The 25982-nt window shown below is 39.2% G+C and overlaps 2 protein-coding genes across 8 annotated transcripts in view; one reads left to right on the plus strand and one right to left on the minus strand.

Annotated features, from left to right (window-relative positions):
- LOC111254490 (matrix metalloproteinase-14-like) overlaps positions 1-19607 on the minus strand; it is a 28558-nt gene extending 8951 nt beyond the window's left edge. The window contains exons 1-2 of one of the 7 annotated variants that reach the window (XM_086974056.1): positions 19389-19607; positions 17274-17399 (exon numbers count right to left, since the gene is read on the minus strand). In XM_086974056.1, coding sequence (XP_086830182.1) covers positions 17274-17297 — 24 coding nt within the window. In that variant the 5' untranslated portion in view covers positions 17298-17399; positions 19389-19607. The other 6 variants (XM_086974054.1, XM_086974055.1, XR_002675049.2 and 3 more) reach the window with 6 other exon arrangements.
- Positions 19608-23191: 3584 nt separating this feature from the next.
- LOC147754312 (uncharacterized) lies at positions 23192-25272 on the plus strand. The gene is made up of 3 exons (XM_086975986.1): positions 23192-23504; positions 23875-24108; positions 24415-25272. The coding sequence occupies exons 1-3, from the start codon at positions 23379-23381 to the stop codon at positions 24679-24681; spliced, it is 627 nt and encodes a 208-aa protein (XP_086832112.1). The 5' UTR covers positions 23192-23378; the 3' UTR covers positions 24682-25272.
- The last annotated feature ends 710 nt before the right edge of the window (positions 25273-25982 follow it).

Consider the following 25982-nt stretch of genomic DNA (forward strand, 5'->3'; position numbering starts at 1 on the left):
ATTGTCTTTTTTTTTTTTTTTTTTTTTGTTAACCTAGTGACCCCAAAACTCGTTCCGTGACCCATTCCATCATATGACGAGTTACCTCGAAAATAGCGCATAATAGAATGAGTTCGATAACTGACCAATTCCAGCGTTTTCTATAACATAGCGGGGGAAGACAGACTAGCGTACCCGTTACTCCGGGCTTTCTGTAAATGGCTGCTTTGTCCCTAACAGGATGGGGTCCGTGACTGCCAAATGGCGTGACGGCGATCAACGCCGCTTGCCTTTGGTATATTGCGCGGCATATATATTCATTTGGGACAAGGGGTTCGAGGGAGAACAGGGGAAAATGAGTTCACGTACGACGTGGGACAGCGCGTGCAGACAAAACTGAATAGAACTCCTCATCGCAGTACGAGGTTAGCTAGGCTTAGTATTGCTGCTGCTGCTGTTATGCCGATGTGTATAGACACATACATACAGCGACGCATCTATGGCGTCAGCAGGCGAGTGACTCGCACCACCGCTCAATCTTTGGGGGTAGCATTGATCGCTTCCGGATTCGTTTCCACCGTGCTTTTATTATTCGTTTGTTCATCCGATAGATTTGTTGCGATATGCAAGCGAGACAAACGCATCAAAAATCGGGATGCAGTTAAAATTTGCTGGCACTAATATTAGACAGGGCAGTCAGCTTCGTGTATAGGTAATCTTGTCTTTTACTTATTGCTCTTATTTATTTTTTTTTTTTCTATTGATGGTCAAGTGTTATGTACCGTTCGAGACCTATTTCTTTACCCTGTTAGGTTATTGTTTTGATAGGATCACAACGTTTTACGCGCATTTCGGATTCCAATGATAAGTGCGAAAAACACACTCCACTTGATTTTTTCGAATTCGTCACGGACCGCCTTGACCCACCTTGCAAGATGCTAATTGTTAGATAAACCCACATATTTTGCCTGTCAAGTTCTCCAGATATGCGAGGCAAGCATCCTAGAGTGCTTTAACGAACGGGAAATTAGGCAAATGCCAAAAATTCTGTCCTTTACTGCCTTACGTAACCATCTCTAGAGCCCGAAGTAAAAGCAAACCGTACGATCTGGGCTAACCTATGATAGCGATGCATGAACGAACGTTCCAGCACTTAGCCATCAACAAAACGTGGACAAGACAACAACCAAGGACGTGATTCTAAGGACTTAAACCTTACAAAAAGAAAATCAATCCGAATAATATAATAAAAAACTTTGATAAATTAATGAGCGTATATGCGGCCATTACTCAAGATTTACGAACACTAAAAGCTACTCGATAGCTTTCTTAAGACAAACTTGTAAACAACAAACTGGTCAAAAACTATGAATGGACAGAAAGAAGCGTGTTAGAGGTAGTTCGTCGAACAGCATATTTCTTCATAATTTTGTTTACTTATTAGTCAAGACGTAGTTCGGACATACGCAAGACGAGCACGTTATAGGACAATCGTCTCAAACAACAAATTCTGCGTAACAATTCTAACAAAACACGCTTCGTCCTTTCTATCTAACGCTAAGCACACTTGTAGCCCTTCCCGGTTTCGCTGTAAAGTAGCGCAACAAAACGCCTCCGTCTCCATTTGCCTCTCCAGAAATCATCGACTGGCAAGATGTCGAAACTCACTTTCTCCCTTGCACTGATAACACACAGAAAAATATTTTGCAAGCGTCTTTTCGTACTAGCATTTGAGCGAACTAACTTTTTGTTTCCTAATAAAATACCGATATATATCGTTATTGTTGTTATTGCACGTCACATTATAAGGTATATTATATGAAGTATAGCAGTATACGACAAACTGAGTCTGTCGGTCTCAGGGAAATAGATACGAAGTTAATAGAACCATTGAAACTAAGTAATATTTCTTGGGATATGAGTGTATAGAAAGTTGCTATGTAGCGTGAAAAGCAGACTAAGAAGCGTTGACTTATTTCGACCTCGACGGCTGAACCTAATTTTTTGCTCAAAGGATAAATATATATATAAGTGTGTAATTTCATAGCCTTTATAGTATTGTTTACCACGCCAAAGCGCTGCCGCCATCAATATTGCTATTTGTTCCTAAGTGAAAGCGAATAATGAGCACCGTCTGATCGCCTTTTCCACTCATACCTTTAGCTCACGTCCTGTTAGTCCACTAGAAAATGAACATTACCTATGTGCTTTAATATAATTCGCTATGAGCAAAGCTCAAAACAGTGCACACGCACACACTGTCAAAAGAACTACAGTTGTTTACAATGACATGGACATTTAGCATCGTCACGTAATATATGCCATGGGGAAACCCCGTGACGTCACATCATTGTCGGTGAGATCACCTACCTAGGCTACACCCTAGCTTATTTTTTTCGGCAGGATTTCTTTCAGCAGCCACAACGGCAATGTTGGTGGCAATACAACGGTACAGGTGGCAGGTCTGCACTTCCTTGAGGATGTACAAAACACGTCATTTTGCAAAAACTTTCAGCCCGTAATGAATAAGGGGCAGTCCAGGAGCCGCCTCAGCGTATCTCATCTGGTTCGCCAAAAACTGTGTTGCTTTCAATGGCTCTCAATGGTGACGCAACCCTTGTTTCACTAAACTGATACCTGGTAAAAAGATTAATGTGTTTCGTTTCCACAAAGACAGATAGCAGCGGCATCTTCGTTAGTTTTCCGTTTGTAATGCTGCCCAATCATTTGCCTATTGTAGTTACGTTTAACTTAAATGAAACATCATTCTTATGTATGTAAGTTTCGGTTTACCGCTAGGAACTTCTAAAATACATTGGGGCAACCAACCTATGGTGCGCTTGTCAATGCAATTCAGAACTTCGAAACGCGTCTATCGAAAGCATAGAGGACAGAGGGCTATTAATACAAGTGACAAACGAGAGTTTTTATTCGAATAATGGAATAATAAGTGGGCTTGAAACTCATCATAACAATTAATATTGTGCTAACAAATCAGAAAATAACTAAAAATAAGGTAACTTATTATTACTAAGTAGTTATATATCATCAAAGGATATGGACGTAAAGTAGCCACTGATCACAAATCTACTAACTTAGACAGGGTATAGATACGTTAGGGTGGTTTACTATCTACTGTTTTGGTGATTTTGTTGAACAACGGAATGCTCGTACCCATAACACGCATTCAACTAATTAGTAGCTAGCGTTTAGATGATACCCGAAATACATCGACGACCTGCGACAATCTGTCAAATTCAAGACAGAAATCTCCCGTCCAAATCGGCTTACGTCGTTCAGATACACGTCAACCAGAATCGTTCACGTGTTAGTATGAATTTTTTTACCTTTATGTTGTTGTTCTACACGTTATTCGTATTAGTAACGTGTAGACGACCAGCGAAATAGCGGTATCTAGAGATTTTTAGCCAAAAGCTGCTTCTATTAGTTACGCTTCAAGAATATAATTCAAAATATGGCTTAGTATAGCGCACAAAATTAGTCCAGGGCTACAGGCACTGGGGAATTGGGAAGGGGACAAATATATTTCAAATTTTATGGTAGAGCTGTCGCGACGCGCTTAACCACGTGGACAGACCGACACGTGCTACAATACTTAACTACAGGAGTAAACACAGAGTGTCCTGGCACGAATATTACATAGCAGACTGGCTTTCTTCTCAGGTCCTATAATACGAGAAAGGTTTGCACAACCTATAGTGATCATCAGTGTCTTCGTCACTCACCCTTGCTCCCCCTTAATTATTCGAGCAACTATCTCAATAAACTTTCATTACGTATTAACGTTTAAAGAGTCATTGCCGCAAGCAATTCCATTTTACTATAGCAACTATCGAGAAGTGTTTAGTTTGATAAAAGAAAAAAAAAAGTTATTCAGTGATTTCTGGCTAACTAGTTAATTAGTAACAGGACGTAGACGCTTTTACAAAAATTCAAATAGCTCACTCTAATATAAAAACAGCTAGTGCCTAAAACCAATTAAACTAACATTCCGCTAAACGATCTAAAGAAGTGCCTCAATCCATCATTCGGCACAAGTTCTAAGTATGATCGAGACGAAATAAGCAAGCTTAGTAGTCAAGTCTAGTAATCATAAAGGAACACGCTTTAGAAACGGGTGTCTACGCAAAAACAATATTTATCATTTCCCAAAATATCAATTTATATATGTATTGCTTAAGATGACGAGTCAGAATTGCTAGAAACTGATCGTTCGGCCAACGGCATTTCCTTTGGCCCAGTCTTATCATGCACTGGAAGTATGTCCGAAAATGCCTTCCTTCCACCCTAAAAATATGCCCCATGCGAATCATTTTTAATCATATACGTAAGACTATTACTCTATGATTTCAATTGCAAAGGTTATAGCGAACAGCTTACTGCCCCTTTTCCTACAGCCTTGTCGGCAGCTTATACAGGTAGAGTGTATAAAAAAAAAAACCGATCATTTACCACGCGCTCATTTCTATTTCTGACAATGTTCAAAAACCAAGGTAATTTTAACTGAGTGGTTTTCTATTATTAGTACAGTATTCTGCTTTTCGAGTTCTCTGCTGTAACGCCCAGAGGTCAGATTCACGGATATGTCAGTATTTATTGGGAACCATTGATGCAAAACTTTCATGGACTAATGCGAAAGATCATTCAAATTGGCTAGTAACGGTATCAAGGTGAATGTTGCCATAACAATGATAGCATAAGCGTTCAAGCTTGACAGCGAATCTCCGCACACGCCAGTTTCGCATGGGTAAACATTGCGGTAAGCATCTATGTACTGTGTGGGTATGATTTTAGGCTAATTTCATCTATTCACAAAATGGCCTCAAAATGACCTCTTATAGCAACTGTAAACTTTACATTTTCTTCCCAACGTCATGTTTGCTAATAAAAACCAATTAGCGTTCTTTAAAAAAGCATGACCATTGTCAAGGGCAAATAGCAAATAGCAAAAAGTCCAACATGCTGACCTTTTATTGAAATTACTTCTTTGAACTATAATATTCCTCCATTTTATTTTGTACACGACATTTTGCATTATTTGGAAACCTGAATTTGGGCCTCGTGTAGCTTAGACGATTGATCTTTGGCTTTTCTCCCTGTGCTATTGTTTCCTTTATACGACAGTCTGCGTAATGGCAATTTTAATTGGATGGCAGTTTTTCCACAAAGACGCGACTGGAGGCAGGAACAATAGGTACTGAATTGCCCTAATTCCTTCCAATTCCTCTAATCTTGGTTGTAAGGGTCTCTATGTCCGGTATTCCATCAGACAGTTGGCCCCCAATACGAGGTAGTAAGGGCCTAAGAACGATTTCTTTACGCGACAAGTCTAAGATTCAAACCGAGCCAATCAATTTTCACACGATCGCAATGCTGTGCCGGCATTATTCGAGACCCATATAAACGCTTTCTAATGGCACACTCCGTAACAAAGGACAATTTCCAGTACCGAAGATGCCCCTCGTCACCACCCTACTGAGGAACACGGCTCTACCTCAATCGACACGATCACCCGGTATGAAGGCTACAAAGTAAAATACGTCTGTATGTTTGTATGTGGTTGTAACAAGAGACATCTTCTGTACGGAGAATGGCCGCAGCTACTTTCGTTGAAAGGTCAACTTGTGTGGGCCTCACGTGCTTACTGCGCCAAAAGATGGGCTCAGGATAGCACAGGCTGGAGAAGTTGCTCAGCATTGAAAGAATGTTGCCTGCCGATTCGGTTATCTGTTCTGTACCCATGAGCCACCGCTGCTTCCCGGGCTTTATAGCGTACATTTCTACGATATTGACTTGTATCCTGTACAGTGCATGGAGCCTTACTCTGGTGGGCCATCAACGAGATGCACATCATGGTGTCAACCAGACTAGGCACTGCTAGCTATGGCAAGTTCCGGTTCTCTACATCTCATACAGTTAGACGAAACTCCGATCAGGGACAGGAGGGCCACGCGACAGGCATATATAAAGAGACGGGAGGCCTTCACCTAGTTCTGCGTTGCCCCTGCCCTTCCTTTGTTGACTAATCCCTATGCTGCTCATTTACCCCAGCTTACCTTTAAGGGGAGAACACGTCCACCTGTTTCGGGGTGTTCAAGCAAGCGGGCAAACGAACAATATAAACTATAGCCTAAGCTCTGCCTAGACATAGGTCAAAAGTTTTCGAATGCACTTAACCAACACAGGATGTCTCAAGTGCAGCCCTAGTTAGATTCTAATGTTCTTAATAGGGTTGTACGACCTTTGAAAAGCATGGCCATTTTGATTAAGTTGTTGAACAGCCAGCGAACATACAACAGAACCCAAATGTCGAGCCTAAGGCATGCCCTAAGCAGGACATTTGAGCATTTCGCAAGCATACCTTAACTATAAAATTAAGTGAGGTAAGGTTATCTAATATTTAAAATTAAATGACTCACCATTTTCATTGATACGCTTTTTATAGCAACGACCGTTAAACCCATAGATACGTTTTATGACGCATCTATTACAATCCTCTTTCTTGTAGTTTATACATCTGTAGATTCCTACGTTTGTAGAAGGGTCTAGATTTACGATCGAATTTTAAGATTAGGCAGAATGTGTTATTTTCAAATGAACGTTGAATACTGAAAATACAAATCCTTAAAAAAGACTCTAACGTAAGGTATACTGAAAGTGCAATAGTTACCCTTAAGTTCAACGCCTACAAATAGATAACTAGATATATTAGCTACAACTTAACTTGGGCCTGCGCGACTCTAGCTACGGCCAGTCAACGGGACTGAGTCGGTATAAAGCACATGGTGTAAATGAATATTTATTATGCCATTGTTTCCACACCACAGGTTTTCCTGTAAGAGTGATACTTGACCACCGAAAATAACTTGCTTGTACATGTCGGTAGCACAATTTGGACCCAAACGATCAAAGCCTGTAGCCTTTATGATTTATTGTAGAGTAACCCGCATCGCCGAACAGAAATATTGAGTGAACTCACGTACAGGAACGTAGAAATAGTAATCGGCAAATTATGAGACATGGTCAGTCAAGGAATCCTGGTTTAAACTACATTCTGATAGTATTCACAGGTATTTATCAGTAGCTCAGGTATTTACAACGAGGACTGACTCTTAAAATAGGCACCAACTCAAAAGGAACGCGGACAGAATGGCGTTTACCGCAAATGTCAATAAACTTATCACATGTATTAATTGATATTGTTCAGGTAGACGATAACCAGCGCAGGGAGTTCGTATTAAACCTGCCTATACGCTTATACATAACGTACCTCAATAATATCACTATCGATATTAGGCAGGATAAAGGACGCTGGAGCATAATTTTGTTCCTTAAGCTAAAAGTGCCTAAATCTTTCAGCTAAAACACCCACTGCTGAATAATATTTTCAGCTATGGAGTCCTCATCATACACGCGACATTCATTCCACCTTGCCTGAGCAGGTTTCCGGCTTAGGCGACGGACGAAGAAAAAATATCGAAAATGCTATGTTTCACTATTCGTTCGAAACAATGTTCAAATTCGAAATAATGTTTTGTAACCCAGAGGATTGGAAAACGATCAAAGAGCCTTTCAGCTCTCTATAATATTCGACCATTAGCAAACGAAAAATGTAAAAAAAAAAAGAAGCAATAATTACAAACGATCAGTAGGTTACAATTTATGCCAGACCGATCTCTTATGTAGAGGTAAAAAGCCACTGAAGTGACACGCACTTCTGAAGGGACATGCAAGACTTTTTCCTTGTCTTGTCCTGCAGATTAGAATAAAGGATGTTTTCGTTTAAATATATTTTTGCTAGCCTTGACCAGTATCATGATGAGAACATAGGGAGAGAATAACTCGAACACCCTAATTAAACAAACGTCTGCTGTCATCTCTCACAGATATTCTTAATCCTCTAGAGGTGGCTTTCCTCAACAGTTGTGGTGCTATTAGCAAAAACGTGCAGGAAATAGCTACAGTGTTACAGAACGGCATGTAAGAACAGATTCGATGGTACAATTTTAAACATGTAGCTCTTCCTTTCGTCAAATGATTGATTCATCTGTATTTCGTCGTGGCCATCGTCCCACTGGTAGATTCTCGATGACAACTGACTGTCGACAGGAAGAAATGAGCTGCAACACCTGTCGGTTAAGTAGACGTTCTTTGCTTTACATGTTGTATGTAAATGGTATGTGCGTGCTTCCAAAGCTCATTTATTAAGGCTGAGCTGGATGAATATATCGGGCACCTATGAAGATGCACAAAAGTGCACAAATGAAGACGAACTTGTTAGTTCGAATACGTATTCAAACAAATATCGTTTTCTTTGCTACATCTTGGAACTATAATCCGTTATTGTAGTCGATCTGTAGATGAAATGGCTAGGTAGTGCAAATACCTATAAATTTGCACCGCCTGATATGTCCTGGGGTTGATTTTTGCAACCCCTTGAAAATGACAACAGCCGAATTTAGCAAGTTAACTCATTAAATTCGTGATTTTATGATTGATTCGCATATATACTTGGAGAGCTAGTTAGATTAGCAAACGTGAGAGTACCGAAATGTAAACAAATATTACAAAGAAATCCTGTTCCGAGTAGTATACAGTCATGGGTCTATCTTAGCAGAGTTAATACCCATATGTAACTCAGCTAATTTTATGATTTTATAACGTCCTTGTTACTGGATAATTTTGTTTAAAGAAATTTGTCAATCTTCAAGCTGTTCTTTTTGTGCAATGAGAATACCGACTGCGCTGTTCTATACGTGGAGCGGCCTTACAGTCGTAGCTAGAATGATTATTTAGAACGTTAACGCCTCTTTCGTCCTCGTTAAAATAATACCCACCCAGAACTAGAACACCCGCATTGAACCTGACCACGAACATAGATTATTCGATTTGCAAAACATGAGAAAACTGTGTTTCACTAATCCAAACAGCCGCTCAACGGTTAAATAGGTGAACCAACATAAGTGAAGAGCACGGGTTATTTCCATTGTTTGGGGGCAAATCAGAACAATCGTCCTTTAACGGGCATCACAGAAAAGCCGAACTGCTCAAACATTTTTTTTCAGTTCAGCAAAGAATGTTACAGATATCACCGTAGCCCTACAGCTATTGACGAATCCTAGATACCGTAGGACATCTCCAAGCCCTGAGCATTCGCGAGCATCTGCGAAAAAAAATCCTATGACGCTATAGTTGCAGCGTTCAACTAGCTGAGTCAGTCTGAGTACCGTATAGGACCTAAAATGTAAACATATTGCCCAGAAACAATAAAATACTTTCCTTATACATGTATGAAGAGTGAACCGCCCGGCTCTGCTCTTCCGGTCTATGTTGTCCTGGCCGGTCTACATATCGCGCATGTGCGCCTAATTTGGATCAACGGGGATGTGAGCTTTCAAAATAGCAACATATAGATGACCATTATAAAAAGAGCACAGTGGTGGTAAAGAATGACATTATACAGCGCAACGGCGCATCAATTATATGTATGTTTCGTGTCCTCTCCGGATGATTTACTTTTGCCACTTCGTTCTTTTTCCTACCGTATCGTTTCTATTCAGTCTTTTATGCCCGACTACGTTACTTGACCATGCGTAGGGTCAATATACTATTGCTTGAGTCCTCACGCGTGCGTTCATCAAGAACCACAAAGATGATCATGTTGATAGGGCCTTTTTGCCACGGGACATTTATAGAGACGCCTGCATGCTACACTATTGCTCTGGTCTCGTCGTTCGACCGTTATCGGTTACACCAAACGTATTACTTTATTTATCTTTTATGCTTATTTATAACACGAATATGTCAGTGTAGACACTTATTCGAAGGCGTTTTTCTAAATGACCATTTTATGTGTGATGTGAGCGCCTGATTCTGTCGCTGTAAGCCAATCTCTCGCTGAGTTATCCTCAGCCACTTAAGCCCGCCTTCTAGGCGGCATTTCTCGCTATCGAGTCGACAGACCGTTTTCTACAGTAGCTTTATAGAAACAGAATTCTAAGTCGAGTTTGACTATTGCTCTTACCCAATAGTCCGGAAAATAAAGCCGACAGCAACAATGACGCCGGTAACGATTACGATGGGGGGCAACAAACTATTTCTGACGATGTCGAATGACCCTACACTATAAATATGTTCATGGTCGACCTAATACCTGTGTCCAAGGGCTTGCCGTCATTGGGCGAGACGAAGGGATCAGGTGCACAGGCACAATGCTAACTGGTGCAGAAGCAAGCAAGTACGTTTGTCCGCTTCCTAGTTCACGTGTCATATCTTCCCGTTTCATTTTGTTGTGCAGCCATACTCCGCCCCGTCGGGTAAGTAGTTCATGACGTTTCTGTGATGTGACATTTTTCTAGGTTGCTCACCGCGTCAGGGTAGCGGTAAAAAACGATACGACGGCGGCGGCGCGGTTTAACTTGGTGGACCATTAAGTTGCTATCGTCGATGCCCCCGTTTAGTACGATGGCACATCATCATGCAGACATAAGTTTGCCGCTGAGCTCATATACATACAATAACTTTAAATGAAAATCACTAAGTTGTGCTGAATGATTACTGGCCAGAGCGCATCTGAAGGTGCCACAGTCATTTAAAAGAGCTCTGTATCCATGCCTTAGATTCGGCAGAGTTATCTAACGGTCCCTTAGCAGATTCCTGTTAAGCTTTATGAATCTACTATAAAAAGGAGTCAGATCTACACGAAATAGACTACAGCCTTGTCGAATGATCTCTTTACAATTATGTATGATGTTTGTTCGACATAAAACGGATAGCTGTGAGTTAACTTGCTCGACTCTGCCCTCCGTTGTGATTAACTTAACCATACCAATAACCTGATCCTGTGCTACTCGGTACTCGTTGGCTTGCCTAAGCAAACGAACCTCGTGTTGTAACCCCGATCGCCTGCTTCTGAATATGCACCATCACGTAGCATCAGATCATTTTCTCCACTGTCGATTTCAGCCTTGGAAGACAGATATATAATTTTTATTTGTCACACAGTGACTCGGCTTCACTGGCCTAACCGTACATTTAAAATTCAAACGACGAGTGAATTTATATAACAAACTTACATGACCTTTGATCAGCATGACAAATAAGCGACGTAGACACAAACGAAAACATTTAGGAGCAGAAGTTACATTCAGCTTAAACCATCTAATCTAGTAATAGGAGCCAATAGGTCAGGCTTCACTTATTGCCTCCATAGATCTCGTTTCACAGGTAGGTTCTTAAGTTAACCGTATCATTAGTCTATTGTGTCGAAGGCTTTCTTAGTGGGAATAACATAAAGCGATCGTGTCATTCTAAGAATCTGTTAACTTAATAAACGAATTATTTTAGAATCGTTACATTCAACATGACGCACTGTTGTGATCTACTTTATAGTTCTAGTCATTTGTTGAAGCTGACCATTCAAGTTAAATAACGGCAGGTATGCGTCAACGAGAACGATAACAATAAATTTATCGATGTCTTAGTAATACTTTTAGATGATGATTATGGTAGTACATATAATAACACTCCACCGCCCGTGTGTCATCTACCCAAAAACAGTTGTGCCTACGCTATCTAAAACACCGATGAAGCGGAACTTAAAGATTCGATTTTCCCATTCCGTCGCTCCAGTTTCATATCATTATAATTAGTATATGACTCTCTACTTTAGCAAGCAACAAAAATTTGATATAACCTATACTATAAGACTCTCCAAATTATAATAATGGCGAAATACCGTCGAAGTGACTCATGAAGCATTAAATGAGGCTTGCGTAACAGCAGTCACAGTTGAAGTCGCAGCACTGCCCAAAGATGCTGCTAGTTATATAACGTCCAATAGGGCAACGTAGTTGTTTCAATAACGATTATTAGAATAACTAGTCAACATGTTCGGTTATACTGATTCGCTTTTTACAGAATGCTCTCTAGCGCAAAGGTTTTAGACACAGATCTATACTAAAATCATCACTAGAATAGATTGTCCATACAGCTTCTAACAGAAATTCATTCAGCAAGGTCATTTGTCTCGATTGACCTCTGTACTGTTAAACGTTGGTAAGATCATTACTATTCAAGTGGAAATAGTTATTATCTTGTTCAAGTTGATAAAACTATTTACAGCATTGGCGTGTGATTCACATTGTAGCCACGTTAGAAGCTATTGTCTTTCTAGATGTGCACGGTTCTGGACATTTTAGATTTTTCCACAGCTTGCAAGCCAGACAAGTATGAAAGCTAGCCCGGACATACAAATATTTTACGTAAAAATCTAGTGAAATATAGGTGTACTTTCTTATCATTTAAGAATCGCGTCCGTTGGCCTGTAACCTTTCGTCTGCTATTTTCTTCTAGCAGTTAGTTACTCGTGAATGTTTTAGCTGCTATTGCAATAAATTGGCGCATATCGCCAGGTCCAGCCTGGAACATCGAACATTCGTCATGGAAGGATGCGTCCTTGTTGGAAGGCATAAGCGTATTACATGCTCACACGTTGAAATAACATTTATAATCACACAAGACGTCTTCTTGTCGAGTGAACTCCTAATTTTGAAAGGTGAAATCGATGACTAACTCCGAATTTCGCTGCTATTTCACACGAACAAAATATGTTTGGCCATTTGATTGTATACAACCTTTTGAAAAGCATTGAAAATTACGCTGAATTGTAGCAGATGTGTTAGGATGTTCATTCGTCACCTCCATTCAAAATACGTGTGACTCTCATAGTTTCTATTTACGTACGCGCCAACGTTTATCCGAACTGGGAACGCGGAGCCGTTAGGGAACACCTGTACGAGCTGTATTATGTCTTGATCTGTAGCGGTACAAACAGTTTCATCTAAGCACTTTGCCTTAAGACAACTATCTGTAGGCCACTTAAGTAAAGCTATACAGTAAGTGTAAATATATTCTTTATCGGCGCATATCTTTGCAAGAGTTTTATAGAGACATTGTCAATTCACCTACCGTATTCCTCTCGATGACTGGAAAACGCCATGTGCAATACATCTGGCGAACGAATCTCGTTAGAAATGGCTAGGGATAATTCTATAAATCGGTTTCATAAAATCCATTTTCTGTTTAACAGCAGTACCGTAAAAATGAAAACATTGGTTTCGGTCCCAACAAATGCAGTTTTGGATACGAACTTGACCAGAATTAACCGACCATCGGGATAAATGCACACCACTTGAATGTGTTAATTATTAACGATGACATAATGGTAGACACTTCGTAAGCAGGGTCAGGATTTTTTTACACCGAGTTAAGAGTTTTCGCTCAGTATATACATATACCTGCTAAGATTTCCATTATCCTAAAATAATCCCTATTTTAAAATTCCCTAAAATAAAAAAAGCATTATTTTTACCGTGTAAACTAGTGCTGGACGTGTTATTCCTCACGGTCGCGTTCATTCAAGATAACCAAGATAGCTAAACTATTCAATATAGCTACCGCGATGACACCCTTAAATCGGTACCTAAACCACAGTTTAACAGTCAAAAATTAAATTTCCAAAAATACGAGGGCTCCAAATACGCACAAAGTTAAATGTAGCAAAAAAGTCTTCAGACTAACTACTAAAGTTTAAGTAGACTGTTGAAAAGGGTTGTATATTTTTACCGCATAAACCCTACGCGTGTCAAAAAGTTTTTCTCTGCGTCATTTTCACGAACTTCCGAACCCTAGCTAGTAGCTAATCTGCGTTCAAAAACTAAAGACAACACACCGCTATTCGCCATGAGAAGTTTGTTGTTTTATTCTGAAAAGACCTAACTTTCTTCTGCTAACTCGAGTAGCGAATGAATGCATGTCCGTTAGGAGAATCAGCCCTTTAGTAATTTGAGTACACCACCCTGTATATCGACGAGGACCGTATGACAAATCGGCCATTTAAAAACGTTGCTTCACTGCGACATAACACAAGCATTTCATTCAGTAGAAGTCCTAGTGCCAATGTTTCTTGCCCGTCCCCTGTAGTTATAATAAGGACCACAAATTTCTCATCAACATTTGTAACAGACGAACTTTTAACTAGCTTAAAAACATTTTTTCAGCTTCTTAATCATATCTTGGATATATATAAATGATGAATGAACGCATATAGTATAATACCTGTAAGACTAGTTGACGTCTATATACGACGCAGCTGCCAAAGTAAATATTTACTACATTATTATACTATGTTAAGGGCAGGCCGTGGGGTCGCCATATTTTACGAAAAAAGAAAAGTGCAAATATTTCAAACGGTGTTACCATGGTCCTATGTAGCCTGGCTATTTCGGGCATACTAGGCATTAAACCGAATAAACTACGTCAGTATGATCGCCTGTATGGCTATCAAAAACATTTTATTGACAATGCTTTAATACAAAACCCATCTTTCTTCTTAGCTTTACAAAATGCATGTACCATAACTTCGAAAAGCCATTGCTTTTGTCAGAAGCACTAGAACCTATGGAGATCGATAAGCGAACAAGCCATTAGTTACAGGACGGATATAATGATAGATCTGTCGGTATTGAAAAGCCGTGAATAGCTTTTAAATTCTCATATGGGTTGTATGATCATGTTTCCCTAATCCGGTCATTTCTGATTACGATATGAGCCATGTAAGATCACTTATGATACATAATACACATATTACTACAGCAGATAAATACCTAGAAGTATATCAATAAAGGCCACCACCATAAGCGTAGGCAGTTATGTTTTTTACATTTGAATTACTAGACTAGGGACAACGATCTCATTATAGTGGACCTAATGAAGCAACTTTACAATCTGCGATGGATGCATTCTATGCGAGACATTGTTGAATAGGTCAGCTACCGAAAAGTACACAAGACGCTTTTCTGGGAACGAAATATTGCGCATCGCCTTTATTCAATCATACCAGTGTCCGCTGGCATCGTTCTTTCAAATAGGGAGAAATGACTTTTGCGTGTATAATTTCTTAATAAATTAATTGTCAAACAATGTTTGTTTTCCTAGGGAAATCACTGCTATGGAAATTATCTCTCTGTCATTGAAGATTGATTTGCTGGAAAACCATTGCAATCATGTAAACATGTAGTTTCCTGAAAGACCATTGCTGTTAATAACAGACATAATCTTATACTAAAAGCACTCAGGGGGTCGATTATTATTGATTACTTGACCAGGTAATTAATTTTATTATAATTAGGATAAACATTTGCACATTAAGTCGGATTATCGACAAATACATAGACTACCAAATGTTATTAGTAATATAAATAACAAAAATAATAACATAAATAATAATATTTATGTAGATTATTCTAGAGCATCTTTCTGGAGAAACTTGTCTTACTTGAGTTACCTTGACGTGAAAGTTTTGTCGCTTTACGAAACTTAGTAGTTTTTAAAACGGCTTAAACGCAAAATTCTTGCAAGGAAATAGGGGCATCGCTGTGAGAGCTTAGGTTAACCTTTGTCCCCGTGATAGCTTAGTGGGTAACGTATTCTTATACTAATATTAGGGACATCTTGTGGTCTAGGTTCGAACCACGGCATAGACCATTTCGTGCTGGGAACCAGCCGTCTAACGGTGATACCCGACGTAAACCGTCGAAACCTACAGGTTACTTTCGTGAATGCTGTTCGTAGTAAATGTATATTTTTATACTTCGCATTGGGGCGATTCTATTCTAGTGTTATCAGGTTATGTAGCTGCTTAGACTTGGCTCAGGTGGTTGGTTTAAAGGATGATTGAGATATTGTTCAAGGTAACTAAACCGTCCTGCAAAGATTTTAAATTATGTTTGCATTATGCAATTATGATTGTAGCACGGTTCTGATGTTTCCCCAGCTCCGTGCCTTATGGTGAACGAAGGGCTCTGTGAGATTTGTAACCTCCAAAAATCAAAAGTCTCCGGTGGAGAAGACAGAGCTGACTGGAATTTCTCATTCCATCATATCTACAAATAGATCTCCTCAACGACTGAAGCGCTTCTTCGTTCGAACGCATTTATACGTTTTTTGTCGTATCGTTTTCTAACAGATTGCTGGCTAGATAGATAGGCTCAGCGTCTTCGCGTTACACTCCTCACTTGGTTAATTTTATAACATAAATTATTGTTTAAAACTCTATACAGTGTCTTTACACCATCTGTTGCACGTTTCGACCTAAAAAGAAACGGATACTGCTGCCAACATTACTTTGCCAGCTCTACAGTCTCTTTGTTGTTAGATATTCGACTTTCAGCCATTTTCTAGATCTGGAAGAATGGGCAATCGAAGATGCCGGTTCATTGAATTGTGGAGTCCAGGAACGGGATTTATTAATAAAGGCGACCCAATGCATGGCGTCCAGCTTCCGCTCTACCACCTTTTACTTTTCTCTAAGAAACACATAAAACTCGAACGTGAACTTCCGTAGAGCTTACAGTACAGAGGCCATTTTTAATGACAACTTTTATTCGTTATCGGTCATAAAACCAGACTGACTTTTTAAGAGAGCCGTATCGTAGTCTGCTGTCTTGTCGTGTCGAACTTTTGTCCGGGCATTTTTCTGAGAATACTAATTGCTATCTCAAGTAGACAGTTAAAGCCTGCAAAGACTGCGTGAAAGTGAATCTTGACATCACTCTTTTTTCCTATACAGCCTTGCAACAATTGTTAATTGACGATAATCTTCTTCATATTAAAATATAAATAGTCCTCATCCTTAAGTTAAAAATACCAATTATATTGATTTATTTTTTTTATAATATACCCAGGAAAGGGTGATTTCGTTTGGAGAGATTCAAAGCAATAAGTTCTAGGCTTAAATCTTTGACATTACTACTGATGTTCACCAAAGAAAATTCGTAAAAATAAATTTTACAGCTAGCAGCCCCGCATGAAAGAGACAGGTCGCGCAACGTATTGTTTCGACAGCTCCTATCCGTAAAGATAGACTTAATATGTAAACATATTAACTTATCTTTATGCCTTCGTAGATGTTTCGAAAGTTGAACCGCTTACCTTTACGGCCCGTTTGCATGTCGTTCTATGAGCATGCTAATATAAAATATGCACACAGCAAATGGTGGGTTTAGAACCACTGTTGGTCCAGCATAGTAGTTGGTCATGTTCTTGCAAAACTAGCCATTTATGGAGAGTCGGAACTTAGAGGGCAAAAAATGACAATCAATTCTGTCGATTTTATCAGATGCACACCGCCTACTCGTTAATTGCACTGTTCAGCTATGGAGTACCAGTAAGCTCTTTTGAAGTAAAACAGTAAAGATTTAAAAACAACTTACGACTATGTCCTGTTTTTGCTCCATTCGCCGCTGCTGTTGTTCTAAGGTTACTGTACCATGTATAGTTTCACCGGTGTCCAGTGATGATCCGGGTTGCCTGCGTACTAGGTCACCGAGCGGCAGTCCCTGAGGACGAGAAGTTGGAAGGCAGAACACCCCCTTTGATAGAACAGCCACCATAACGCCCAGCAGGAGCACCAACAACGCTCTAGCCGGACAGTTTGTCACTCGAGTAGCCATGTGTTAAACGGAGCTCGGGCATACGGAGGAGTACGGGCATTAGGGAGGGAAGGAGCCGCTTAGGAGGTTGTTAGTATCAAAGCGACATCACATTATTTCCACTATCTCGTCTATTACTCCTGGATACTCGTTGCTGATCGAGTCTCCAGCTTAATGCTAATGGTAGGAATGGTTGAACTGCACTTGGAGGTACTGTGAATCGCAGTGAAGATGGAAGCTCGGATAACTAGTCTAGTATACATACGTAATTCACAGGTTCTTTCTAACGTTGAGAGGGCAAACTTGCAAACATTCTAAGTAAGGTCTTGAATGAGTACATGAACCTTTTAGAGAACAATTCGGAGTGCTCAGTAGAACCTGGTCCTTATATGGCAATTAAGTACGTTCCGTCCTGAATTCACTCATACATTGGTCACAAAGCTGTAGGCATACGTTATTAAACTAACGGGCGCCGCTTAGTACTCTTCAAGTAATAATTAGCGCTACGAATAATTTTGACTTTTCGGCGTATCTAGATATAATCATTATCACTTATCCACCGGCTCTTGTCGATTTGTTTCTTTTCAATCCGAACAAAAATATAAGGAAGAAGCTTATGGAAAAGTCCACATAAACAGTGTCACATCATGCTACACGAACTCTCACAACTCCCAATTGATTGCCTGCTAAGACCAAATAAAGGAGTACCAAATAAATCGGGCCCGATCATTGCGTTGTCAATATTCAGCCATCCACACAGCCGCTGTTCTACCGGCTGATCTAGCATTCGGCGATAGCATCACTGGTAAGTACTCCACCCAGCGCGTGGCTTTTTGAACTGCACTATGCACTGATCAACTGAAGGTTTGCGCGCGGAGAACACTTCCGATGGGCGAGGGTGAAATTGGCAGGCGGCACTGCAACTCAGTAGCTGCTTCCTACTGTCAAATGGAGCGGGTATGTGGATGAGTTGGAACCCCCGAGGCTGCCCTTTCATGCACCGCCTCGCCGCCAGCAGCGATAGCCCTCGCCGTTTCTTCTCGTCTTGTCCGCTTTGTCTAGCTGGCTTCCTACAGCAGGACCAGCTTTACTTTTTTTACTCACTTTCTGTAAGATGATAGCAACATTTATGCTTACACTAGAAGCGCTGCTACATGTTAACAGCCGTTGTGGTGACGCACAGGTTGCCACATTGGCAGAGGGAGTTCTACGCTAAACGAATGGCGCATTCTTTATGGCAGTCACTCACGACCCTTTCATTGTAGGTCTAGCTTTGGTCGGGGCTGATTAGTGGGCAGTTAATAACAGTTGACGCGGTGACGCAGATAAATGAAGAGACTGTCAAATAATGAAGCCATTTCTACGGCAAAAGGGGATAAATTGACAATAAACTCACTTCGAGGATCTCGTTTTGGAGATGACGCGCAGTATAAATGAATAGGCCACTACCAAATCGATGTAATCACATAACATGTAGAGAGACAATCGTTTGTACATAATCTCGTATCCCGTTTACTTCGTTCATAGCCTAATAAAAGTAAAAGAATAGCGAATTTTAACCCGTAGATGAATGATTACCCACTTAAAGTACATTTTACTCCTTCTAACAGGAATATAGAAAAAAAAAATACAAGTAATACGGACAGTTGGGTCATTGTCATGTAGGATCCATGTTTCTGCAGCTTCGCCATTGCTGCTCATTCGAATAGTTCACAGCATACGAACATCGCAAGTTGTAGTCATAAAATTTCAACTGTATGTAGATGCCTCGCGCTAATTCTATAGCGATCTTTGTTCCACTGACATCGTAACACTCGGACCGCTGCTAACAACACTACCGCAAAGACGCACCGACGCTCAAAAAGGCATGAAAAATATAATGAATGCAGCCGATACCTGAAAGAACGCGGTGAAGATGATAGCCCATGTCTTCCCAATAGGACTATCACGTGATCGAAGAAAATTCAGTCAAGTTTAGAAAATCAAATCGAGCGTTCCTCTTTGTGACCACTTTAAGACGCTACTTTTATTCTCTAGCTCTTTAAATGCATTCGAAGCGCGCTCACTGCTTGGCTTTTCGACATCGATACGCGCCGCTACTATGCAGTATGCCTTGTTGGCATCACGTCCCATCCAATGGCGTCAAATGAGGGGCCCCGGAGAACGGAGAAAGGGTGTTGCGATGCTGCTGATACTTAGACCATTCATACCGTTCATTTTGCGCAAGGAAATGAATATCCGTACAGCCGGTTTACAGTGGCGGAGGGCTATAGCCAAATGTATACCGACGCCAATTTTTTTTCACAAGTAAATAGTCCAAATCTGTATAAGAAAACGTTTGATATTAGTCACTGATGACAATCTATCATTTGTAAGTGATGTATCTGAAGACATCTCATTCGTATTGGAACTCATGGGTTATATATTATTGGAGATGACCGCGAAACGAAATTTGATTGTCATGATTTAAACAATAAGATATGATGTTTTAAGCTATAATCCTACTTTCGAAAAGCGCTTGGACGAATTATTCATTCAATCCAATGACGCTATCTAAAACTCTAGGAAAGATTTTGAATATTTCCGTACATATTTGAAGCTTCCGGGCTTAAGTATGTGTATTGCTATGAATTTTCGCTGACAGTCTCTAACAAAACAAAACATTTGGAGCATTTAGGCACATGTAAAGTACATGCAGCAGCATCAAACAATCATTTAGACAATTTACGCGATTGCACATGGTTCTGCGCACAGCACCAGAAGATAATTTTGTCGAAAAGAAGTTGAAAGTACATAGTCTTCTTCTGATGCTTCTCCGAAGTTCCTATAAAATGAGCTTGTTCGGAACGTGTTCACTTCGTCATTCAGCGAATCTTTCCATAACCGATTAAGACACTGAGCTTCTTTGCTTTTTTTTTATTTGTTTTTGGGGACTGAATAATGCAATTATCCTGCTAGGAATCACTCAGCATCGTCTTATAATAGATATTGAAACAGCAGAAACCTATTGTGATACCTTTTATATACTGTTAAATTCTTAGCTTTTTGATATCCATACCGAGGGGGAAGTGCTCTGAGAAGATCTCAATTTTTAAGAATCTTTTTAGGAATTTTTTTTCTGTCAGGACTATTCTAATTTATTTCCCTACAGACAAATAAATAATGTGTATGGATTATTACATTTATAGTCACCTCTCTGCGAATTTACAAATATCAGGGTTGTACTATTTGCCTACATGCGTAATACAAAATATACATGTTTAAGACTAAACCTACCGACACTTTTTTTATATCGATCCGAACCGTGCCCAGTCAAGACGACCCATACTCAATAAAACTCGGTATTTTCCTAGTTGAGCATAGATTTTCGATAGCGTGAGGTCTGTTGACGATGTCATATTGCGGACCGGAGCATCCTTTCTACCTCAAAAAGTATCAGTTTAACTCAAGATGCTGTAACTAATCAACGACTATGGCTATCTTATTAAATTATTCTCAGTAAAAGATTCCTAATCTTCTTGTGTACAAAATTTTCTTGAACAAAAATTCCAGCACGCTATGCAGTTAATTACATACTAGGGAACACCATTAAGGACTCGAAATAGAGAGAAATAAAAGTTTAAGAAAAACTGTTTCATTGCGCAAAGTGTAGCTGCCCTAGAGGCAATATTGGTTTCGCACCAGGGTATTGTTTGATACGTATGGGTAATAATATCGTTAAGAACTGTTTCTATCCAATGAGTAGTTCCAAATTACTTATATAAATACGTCACTCCGAATCTAGGAATCAAAAGCATGAATATCGATCTTTTTTTTTGTTTGTCTAGCTTTATAGATGACACTAGGCATCTACATTCAGCAAACGTAATCAGTGGACAGAGAACCTGTTCCGTCTACTTCAAACTGATAGTTGTTTTTTCGTGTGATTCTACGCCAAATAATCAAAAGAAGAGCGGTCCGAGTTTAAACCCCTGATGATTTCCCAGGTGCGTATTGGTCGAGTATGATGATATCAATCTTACAGTAAAACATGTTTTTTTTTTCAAATGGGGTTTAGTCCACTTACCGACTGGTCACTCACACAATCTTAAAGTTGAGCTTGCTATGATTGACCCTGTTAAATTGCTTCATAAGTTATATCGTCTATAATTAGGATCAATATTAGTGCTTTCATCGTGGTTACTGCCTTGATTATCCAATACAAAAACGGTGCTCGGCGCTACGTGAAATTACCTTTGTGTGAACCTTATGTCTAGTATGGTCGATTATGAATATTTTGGACTTTCAAACGGTCGATTCTGTTGTCTCCACAATATTCCTTGTACTCCGACCTCAGAATTGCAAATAAGAATTGTCTTTTTAAAAGTAAAAGAAGCAAATGCTCTTTGATCTGATTTCATGCGCCAGCTACCTGCAGTGGCTAGATAATCGTATTCGATTTGAAAAATCAGCCAAATAAACCACATAATTTAGCAGTCCAAATAGAGAGTTCGGTGGAGTGTAAGAAGTCCTAAAGTACGTATTCCAAAGATTATTAAATAACTAGCAAAAAGATACCTAAAGTTTTCTACAAGTAGAAAATGAAATATTCTAAAAGAAGGGGCTAATGTTTACCTCTAATATCTCAAGTTTAGGATAAATACAAGAAATAGAAGTAATCGACCAGAGCTTAGAATTTTAGGCAAAAACAGGCCAGATAGTCAGAACTTTTATAACGAATAGGCGATCCATAGCGTGCCTTAAATACGGCCAAGATGCGGCCAGGAAATGCGCAATCAAACCTAATGGGACACTTTATTCATGCCATGACAAGCCTCAAAAACTCATTACATATTTCCTGCTTACGAATAGAAGGTAGAAGGTAAATATGGGTCACACTTCTTGATACACCATCCGGTAAACCTGCAACTTTAAGCTCCAAACTGTCCATACGCTGACAAATGGTAATTATACATCCGAAGAATAAAACTGCTCTGAGCTATCTCTAAATATTAATGTATTCAAGAAAATCCATAATGATTGAACTTCAGTAAACTCTTGAAATTCCTCGCTTTGCCACATACGCGAAAGACCGTAAGTGTTAGTTATAATACATACTTTTTTCGAGCTTTAGAATGTTAAACTTTTAAGCACCTTGAATAACTAAGGCCTTAAACTTGGAAGAACGATTTTAATCTTGATATATGAAAGGAATACTGAAACTTTTTCCTTTGATTTCCAGCAAGCTTAGTCTACAAGTTATCCAGTTCGCAATCGCCTATTCAAAACTCAAGAAACTGCTTTTTACAATTAAAACTCGGTCTTGAAAGCCATTAGTCCAATTAGTCTGAAAATATTTCATTTCGTCTACGTAGACTTCACAGTCGCAAGCTTTCCAAAAATAGTTCTTGCCTTTTCAAAGGAGCTACAAAATGTCAACTAAATTATTTCAAGCAACAATATCGCTACACGCATACTCTTTTACAATTCCCCAAGTGTTTTCGCACATATATTTCGGTCAGTAATTGGTCATTAGATAAAACATGTACTGAGGCTTCAGGATAATACCGAGGCAAATCAATCGTACAAGAACACCAGCGGAAAATCTAAGCGTAGGATTCTATACCGCTGAAAAAAATGTCTACTCAGTTAGAATTTGTGGCGGGCAAAGTTTCGACATTTAGTGGCCGTTTAGCTGGTTTGTAAACAAACCAGCAGCCTCCACGGAGCACGATAGCACTTGTTCAAGTGATTGGTTAGCCGCTGACGTGCAAGAGTCAGAACATTTATCATATTTTATTGTATGTAGTAATCTATGTCTTGTACGTAGCTCGTTCATTTCGAATGAGAAAACGCGAGATAAGCCGCTAAAGTTAAGCTATAGCGCGAACAGCACTGAAACATAAAATGGCTCCGGAACGTTCGAAAGATCTGTTGGCTTTAGAACATCGATCAAAGGAAAGGCACCTCGAAAGGTTATTGGCCAGTCAAACTAAGCCAAACATCGAACGACTTCACTCGACTGTTCTTCAGGTATTGGCTCCGTTTGTTTTAACTTTGTTAATGTTGAATAAAAAAGCATAATGTTTTTTAATACGAGCCAAAAAGTCGCGCATCCCTAAAAAAATTACCATCTTCCAATAATCAGACTACAGAGTGGTAGTAAAATTAACAACCGCGGGCTTATGGACAACGATCAAGTTCAAATAGTAATAAAGAAAGTCAGACGGGTCAAATGCAACAAACTGGATTAAGTCATTTATCAATTAACCCCATTCGAAAGGACATAATTTTTCATTGTAGTAGAAGTGTATGTATTTTGTTGTAGATAGCCTTTCTTTTCTATTCAAAAGTCTTTTTTGTTTTTAAGTCACTCAAGATTGTCTATATCTTACGGTTTCAGGATGCGCAACGCTTTCTACCGTTAATGCAAAGGGCTAACGAAACTTTGATGCAACGGATAAGACCCGTTCAGGCTGAGACATCTAATCTAGTAGAAGACACCACGGGTCCCTCTATCCGGACATTTGACAATGAGAATACTTCCCAAAACGAGGCGTGTTTTGAACTTGATGAAAACCATGTAGGAATTGCTATTGAAATGAACCTCATATTAGCGCCCGAAGATCAAATTAAGGTAATTGTTATTGACTTCACTGATAACGACGGAGAATATCGTCAACATTTGCTTCTTTTTTTTTTTTGTTATTTAGGATATGATATGACAACTGAATCTATTAATTAAGGTCTTTACAGTTAGTGTAACGACTAAGCGCAGGTATATTTTTGGCAATGTGCAGTCAAAATTACGATTGCAATCTTCGTTGACGAAACAAAATGTTAGGATCAAAAAATGTAAGGACGTTGTCTCAGCTATAGTTGCAATTAGTTAATGTGATAATTGTCGAAGTATAATCGCAAAGGAAGCGTTTCATAATTGCAGGTGATCACTAATATGGAAGCGGTCGTTCGAGCATCTCAGCCAGATACTATTAGTGATTCTGATAATGCCTCGATTACAGAGGACAGCGAACCAGATTCGAGCTCCGATAACGACGATGACCTTATTAAATATGAAAAAATAGACGTTGTCCAGACTATCCAACAGTTAACAAGTGACACGGCTGATAACGAAACTGTATCGAAACAAACCAACAAAACACAAAATAATGGAATATTCCGACAACTCTCCACTGCAACAGTTACCTAACGGAAGAACATTTATTTCTATGAGCAAAAGGCTAACGTAGTTAAATCTCAATCGTTGATAACAGCTTTTCCTTGACATAGGCCTTGAACCTACGTGTCACTAGTTAACAAATTTATGTAATTCTGCCATTTATCGCGAGTAGCGCATATATACGTAGATAATTTTATCACGCAGGGCACCCACGTTTCACACACACACACTAATTATTAATCAGTTCAAGTGAATTCTAGTTAACTAGGTCATGTTTGGTATTTTTGTATATTCAATTGCTAACCTGCGTCCTCGTATGGTAGCTACGTACAATATATAGAAAATAGTTCATTAGTTCTGTCATTCATCAAGCGACTGCGGTACTTAGGTTGATTTGTTCTATGCTGTCATGCTAAATATTTTACTAATGTTTAAACAAAACTGAAAGCTGACGAAGAAATCAACCTCGAATGTGCCATCTTATAATAATCGACGTTTATTAAATACGACCTATTCAGGGAAATGTCAAAACTGCTTCTCGGCTCCAAGACAAGTATGCGAAGACACTAATTAAAGAATAAACTATTATATTTCTTTTGACAAGAACAATTGTGAGATTAATGAAGAAGTCATCAGTTGAAATGAGTAAAGTTCGATTGTTAGTGAGTTTGATCCAGGGGCAGGCTTTCTCTGACCCTACGTAGTACGTTGGCATGGCAAAGAGTTAGTTACACACTACAATTTTCCAAAAATCGTTGTTTGTGTTGTATATACGTATGTTGTATATATAAACTGTAGTGTATATAAATCACCACAAAAATTTAAACTTTCGTTTGATACCAATGTTCACCTTGTTTTTTTGACAAAGAATAAAGAACAATAATCTTACAACATAGTAACTCCTTGTTAGGTGAAGACATATATATATATATATATATATATATATATATATATATGCAAATAAAGAGAAATAAGTTTTGCAGCTTAAAGATGTTTTTGGCATTGTCGTTAAGCATTGCTTCATACAGCTGGCTACCAGCAACTGTCTACACCAGGTTTCAAACCATCGGCCATACCACGTTGAATTCGTTGATCCTCGTCAGGTCAGCGTCAAACCTAGGTACTACATGCGATCCTCACTCCGCATAAGAAGATTATATTTAATACACATTTTTTAATAGTCAAAGCAACTTTCTTCAAGTTTTATACTTTCTGAAACAAAGAATTATGATGATATATGAATAAAATGGATAAGAGAACATATAATGAAAAGTAGCAATCATTCAGTTCAAACTATCGCAATAGTTTTTATCATTCGTACCTTATGATCA

This window comes from Varroa destructor, unplaced genomic scaffold (assembly GCF_002443255.2).
Source record: "Varroa destructor unplaced genomic scaffold, Vdes_3.0 BEIS01000007.1, whole genome shotgun sequence".
NCBI lineage: Eukaryota > Metazoa > Arthropoda > Arachnida > Mesostigmata > Varroidae > Varroa > Varroa destructor.

Excerpts from the sequence above, each read along its gene's own strand:
- LOC147754312 (XM_086975986.1), top strand. The coding sequence starts at position 23,379 with ATGGCTCCGGAACGTTCGAAAGATCTGTTGGCTTTAGAACATCGATCA. Across the intron at positions 23,505-23,874 it reads TTCACTCGACTGTTCTTCAG|GATGCGCAACGCTTTCTACC; the intron begins GTATTGGCTCCG and ends TTACGGTTTCAG. Across the intron at positions 24,109-24,414 it reads CGCCCGAAGATCAAATTAAG|GTGATCACTAATATGGAAGC; the intron begins GTAATTGTTATT and ends TCATAATTGCAG.